This window comes from Blennius ocellaris (assembly GCF_963422515.1).
Source record: "Blennius ocellaris genome assembly, chromosome: 7".
NCBI lineage: Eukaryota > Metazoa > Chordata > Actinopteri > Blenniiformes > Blenniidae > Blennius > Blennius ocellaris.
In genome coordinates this window covers 23,146,071-23,152,039 of record NC_137656.1, presented here as the reverse complement: position 1 = coordinate 23,152,039, position 5,969 = coordinate 23,146,071, and the positions used below count along the sequence as shown (strand labels likewise).

The window sequence follows — 5,969 nt, the reverse complement described above, 5'->3', positions numbered from 1 at the left end:
TGTGTGTGTACAGTAGGTGTGTGTGTATCCAGTAGGTGTGTGTGTATACAGGTGTGTGTGTATACAGTAGGTGTGTGTGTATCCAGTAGGTGTGTGTGTATACAAGTGTGTGTGTGTACAGTAGGTGTGTGTGTATACAGTAGGTGTGTGTGTATCCAGTAGGTGTGTGTGTATACAGGTGTGTGTGTATACAGTAGGTGTGTGTGTATCCAGTAGGTGTGTGTGTATACAGGTGTGTGTGTGTACAGTAGGTGTGTGTGTATACAGGTGTGTGTGTACAGTAGGTGTGTGTGTATACAGAAGGTGTGTGTGTATACAGTAGGTGTGTGTGTATACAGAAGGCGTGTGTGTGTACAGTAGGTGTGTGTGTATCCAGTAGGTGTGTGTGTACAGTAGGTGTGTGTGTATACAGAAGGTGTGTGTGTGTACAGTAGGTGTGTGTGTATACAGTAGGTGTGTGTGTATCCAGTAGGTGTGTGTGTATCCAGTACGTGTGTGTATCCAGTAGGTGTGTGTATACAGAAGGCGTGTGTGTGTATCCAGTAGGTGTGTGTGTGTATCCAGTAGGTGTGTGTGTATCCAGTAGGTGTGTGTGTACAGTAGGTGTGTGTGTATATAGTAGGTGTGTGTATCCAGTAGGTCTGTGTGTGTATCCAGTAGGTGTGTGTATCCAGTAGGTGTGTGTGTATACAGTAGGTGTGTGTGTGTATCCAGTAGGTGTGTGCGTATCCAGTAGGTGTGTGTGTATAGTACATGTGTGTGTATCCAGTAAGTGTGTGTGCATACAGTAGCTGTGTGTGTATCCAGTAGGTGTGTGTATCCAGTAAGTGTGTGTGTGTCCAGTAGGTGTGTGTGTACAGTAGGTGTGTGTATCCAGTAAATGTGTGTGTATCCAGTAGATGTGTGTATTCAGTAGATGTGTGTATTCAGTAGGTGTGTGTGTGTATCCAGTAAATGTGTGTGTATTCAGTAGATGTGTGTATTCAGTAGGTGTGTGTGTGTATCCAGTAAATGTGTGTATTCAGTAGATGTGTGTATTCAGTAGGTGTGTGTGTGTATCCAGTAGGTGTGTGTGTGTGTGTACAGTAGGTGTGTGTGTGTATCCAGTAAGTGTGTGTGTGTCCAGTAGGTGTGTGTGTGTACAGTAGGTGTGTGTCCAGTAGGTGTGTGTCCAGTAGGTGTGTGTGTGTGTTTGTGTGCATATGGGCTTCACAGTGTTAAACTGTCCTGTCGGCCTCCGACCTCTTCCGTACCACCTTCTCCTCGTTCACCTGGTCCACGGCCAGCGTCTCCAGCTCGGCGTGCGGCGGCGCCAGCGGGAGGGTGCCGTGCGGGATGCGGTGGGCCACGCCCACGTGGGCCCTGTACTGACGGTCCCGGGCGGGGCTGTGGCGAGGGCTGGCCGTGGCGCCCAGGGGGGGGATGGGGGAGCGCTCCGAGGTGATGGGCGGTATGACCGGGGGCCGCTCGCGGACCGCCTGCAGCTCGGGGGACTCTCTGCCGGCCTGCAGGAAGGGCGTGGGGTCGGGCATGGCGTCCACCGCCTCCCGGAGAACCAGCCGCCTGCTGTCGGAGCCCAGGCGGTACACCTCCGTGAGCTCCGGGTGGAGCGGCTGGGAGAGGCTCTTCTTCATGCGGCGGCGCGGCGTCTCGGGCTGCCGGTCCTTGGTCGGGGGCGGCGTGGGCTTGTAGGAGGTGACGGGGCTGACGTTGGGGCTGGCCTCGGACGAGCTGCCGGCCAGCAGCTTCTTCTTTGTGGCGTGCAGCTGCGAGGTGAGGTAAGCGATGGTGCTGGCTCGCTGCTCCAGCTCCCCGGACAGAACCGCCAGCTTGTGGCTCTTCATCTTCAGCTCCTCCAGGTACTTCTTCTCCCTCTCCTTGATGGTGTTTTCCAGCACCGAGATCATGGCGTTCTTCTGCTCCAGGTCCCTGAGGAGCTCTGTGTTCTCCTCCTCCTTCTTCTTCAGCTGCGCCTCCAGCTCCTCACATCTCCTCTGCAGCTCCTTGCAACGGATCTCGCTGCTGTCTGCACAACCAATAAACACAGTGAAGCGAAAGGCGACAACAACCAGCCTTTTATTTGCCACAATTAGTTTTGGCCAGTAAAGATTGTGAATGGTAAGAAAAACATGATTTATGAATATTAGAACTGGTATAAACAAGGCTGATGGTCCTCAAGATAATCCGTGTCATTAAGCGATCTGGCATTTCCTGGCGTTCATCTGGCTGAACATATAGCCAGAGTCAGCTGGAGAGTGTGTTTGGCCAAAAAAATCCTACAGAGACGGTACAGAGACAGTGGAGACAGTGGAGACAGTAGAGACAGTAGAGAGATGGTACAGAGACAGTAGAGACAGTAGAGACGGTACAGAGACAGTAGAGACAGTAGAGACGGTACAGAGACAGTGGAGACAGTGGAGACAGTAGAGACAGTAGAGAGATGGTACAGAGACAGTAGAGACAGTAGAGACGGTACAGAGACAGTAGAGACAGTAGAGACAGTAGAGAGACGGTACAGAGACGGTACAGAGACAGTGGAGACAGTAGAGACAGTAGAGAGACGGTACAGAGAGGGTACAGAGACAGTAGAGAGACGGTACAGAGAGGGTACAGAGACAGTGGAGACAGTAGAGACAGTAGAGAGACGGTACAGAGACGGTACAGAGACAGTGGAGACAGTAGAGACAGTAGAGAGACGGTACAGAGACAGTGGAGACAGTAGAGAGACAGTAGAGAGACGGTACAGAGACAGTAGACACAGTAGAGACAGTAGAGACAGTAGAGAGACGGTACAGAGACAGACCTGCAGTGGGCAGGAAGCACTAGTTTCACGTTACATCTATTGCAGACAGGCTCTGGTCCGACCTCCACCGGGGGGGGGGGGCAACCCCACCCAACTACAACCTACACATGATCGCATTACACAGAAACATACATCTAATGTATTTAACTATATCCTGTTTAGGGTCATGAGGCACCGGAGCCTATATATGATGATTTAATATTTCAGATTAATTCTCTCCTATCGAGTCCAGAGATGCTCGACAGGATGAGCAAGTCCTGACGGGGGGTGGTGGTGGTGGTGGTGGTGGTGGTGCATGTTGACCCCAGCTGAGCTCTGCTCCGCTGAGCAGGCTGCAGGCTGTGCATTAGCGCTGTGACACATAATCTCATTTCCTGCACTCCAATCTCCGAGATGTCCCTTTCTAACATGATAGTGGTTCTAACTGGAGGGTTTAGCGGTATTGATCTGGGTCTGCCTGCAACATATGGCGATCCTGGCGACGCGTAACCCGCGGTCCAGCTGCACGCGGCAGTGAGGTCAATCGGCAGGCGGTGAATAAATTAAATTGTACTCGGCCTCCCTGACTGCACTGTGGAGACGAGTCGGACCAGCGACGTGGCTCGTCGTCACGGTCTTGGTTTTCTTCTGGGCATTTGGCAGCGGGCCCCGTGAGCGCTAATGAGCGGCGGCCAGTCCCACACTGCAACGCGTCCTGGCTTGAACTTTGTCCCCAGGAGACACAGTCTTCTGTCGACTGACCTCAGCAAAAACAGATTTAAAACTGCGCTCCGGGAACGTCTGGTGTGCTTCAGATGCCGCTCTGTATTTTCACCACTGCATGGAATGATTTAAAGATTTTTTTCTTCAATGAGAAAAATAGTATGGTGCTGCCGTCTGCATTCTTTTCAAGGTTTTAAGAATCAAGTTCCAGGCTCAGTAGTATAAAGAGAGAAGCCAAGAATCACATCAGACCAAAGGGAGCAAACTGGCTGCAAATGAGGCCATAAATATTTCAACACATCGAAAGTACAAAGTCAACTTTACTCTCGCTTTAGAATGTCATAATTAAAAAACAAAAACAAAAACAAAAACAAAAACAAAAAAGAATTATGAAATAGAAATTCTGTAAAAGTAGAGTCTTCTTTTATAGTTTCTACTTTCCCGAACTGCAGTTGCAGTGTGTTGGCACATCTGGTTATATTTATGTATCATTTTATAGTTTTTAACTTTCTTCCTATCCTCTAAAAAGACATTAACCAACTCCTCTGTTCCTTTCATACACTGTAACAGTAACTGTAATACACATTCTAACTACTGCAGATAAGTATTTTAAAATGTTCCAATGAAATCCTCCAATGTAGAAAATAAATATGATTTGTAGAATTGAAGGTGAACAGAATGAACCAGCAGTTCATTACAATATATTTCAGTTTAGGTTTTAGTGATGATATAAGCAAGTCAAACTTCCCCAGAAGAACCCAGCCTTGAACATAAGACACCATCCACTGAATTGGTTTTCAACGTTATTTCCTTATCAACATCCTGAACAACTGATTGTCATTTTGTCTTCATACCTTCTCTGTGACATTTCTATTTTTTAATTCCCTCTTAAACACTCAGACTTCAAACTTTGCTTTTGATTTCTGACATTCTAACTTTATTAACAGTTCAACCATTTTTCTGACATTTAGTTTTTTCAATTATCCACATGTCATCTTTATTCTTGGGATTTTGACTCACCGTAATCCTGCTTTTTCAATTTAATGTGGCCCACAGAGTAACGTTCTCTCAAAACGCGGAGGGGAAAAAAAATAAAAAATCGTGATGCACTTTTAAGCTCTTATTCATCGCAGCATCTGGTTTCACTTCTCATGTCACAAAAGCTAATTCTGGATAAATCCACAGGAATAAAGCTGACAGTATTTAAAAAAAAGAAAAAGAAAAGTCAATAAACATCAGCCCTAATAACTATCCTGTAACAAATGAATATTGATGTGATGTGATGATACCAGGCCTTGAATAGCAGATGTGTGTGAGTATGAGCCGGTGTGATAGAAGCTTACCTGAGGGATCAGAGCTTCTCACTGTGAGCTCATATGTCAGGTCTGTGAAAAAACAAAGAGAAGAGAGGCATGGGGTTGGAACGGGACGGCTGTCAAACAGCGGCTGACTGGTGAGCGGTGCGGCATCATTCAGGAAAAAAAGCACGTGGGTGCGTTCCATATGGAGGATTATTTATTCCGTGGGATTAGTGAGAGTTATATATGAGCTTCAGAAAACGGGTTGGCAACAGGATACAGGAAATCAGGGCGAAATGGCACTCTGTCCTGTTCTGCTGGGAGGACGTGTGTATATTCTTCCCTGTGTGGTGGAGCAGAGCTATTCCTGGGAGTGAAATCAATACAGGTTCAACTGGGTGTATCCAGTAAGGCTTAAGTGCATTTCCTATAAGTCGCAAGGTTTAGTTTTAGCATCAAGCTCACTTTTGATCTCCAATGTCCATTTTGATTGTACATCTAGTTGTCGTCTTGGATTCAGTGACAACACAATGGCTTAGAACGGCTCACCTGTGCATTGCTGCTGCAACCGGCGGATCTCGGCGTGAAGCCCCTTCAGCGTGTTGGCGTGGTCCTGCTGGAGGAAGAGCAGGTTCTTCTGGGCGCTGTGCAGCTGATTTTCCAGTGTAACGTTTGCCGACGCCATGGCGGATTATGTTCGGACGCACACTGGCCTTGCAAACCTCCAGACTGCGACGACAGAAAAGGAGGACGGGGAGAGAAAGGAGAGAGAGAGAGAGAAGAGAGGAGAGAGGAGAGAGAGAGACAGAGAGAGAGAGAGAGAGAGGAGAGAGAGAGAGAGAGAGAGAGAGAGAGAGAGAGAGAGAGAGAGAAATCAACTCATCGAGCAGTCTGGCCGCCACTTCACAGCCTTTCACCTACAAACATCTGGGTTTCGGGACGGGCTCCAGCTTTGCTCCGTCTCAGCGCCAACACTCCGCTCTGGACGACAAACCAAACTGTCCGTCCACTGGAGAAACTCGGCTCCGACATGGATTTAAAAGCACAGCCGCATTATAAAGGAAATCATTAACCCGCTTTGGTCAGTACTGGAATGAGACTGAGGAGAGGAAAGATAAAATGTCACATTGTAGCATTCATAAGAGCCTGGATCGTACGGTGAGTGG

General features: G+C 48.1%; 1 protein-coding gene across 1 annotated transcript; it reads right to left on the bottom strand.

Moving 5' to 3' along the window:
* Nucleotides 1–1,217: 1,217 nt before the first annotated feature.
* Nucleotides 1,218–5,488, bottom strand: ccdc92 (coiled-coil domain containing 92; the record flags this gene model as incomplete). The annotated part of the gene is made up of 3 exons (XM_080500125.1): nucleotides 1,218–2,026; nucleotides 4,849–4,890; nucleotides 5,353–5,488. The coding sequence occupies 3 exons, from the start codon at nucleotides 5,486–5,488 to the stop codon at nucleotides 1,218–1,220; spliced, it is 987 nt and encodes a 328-aa protein (XP_080356251.1).
* Nucleotides 5,489–5,969: the final 481 nt, after the last annotated feature.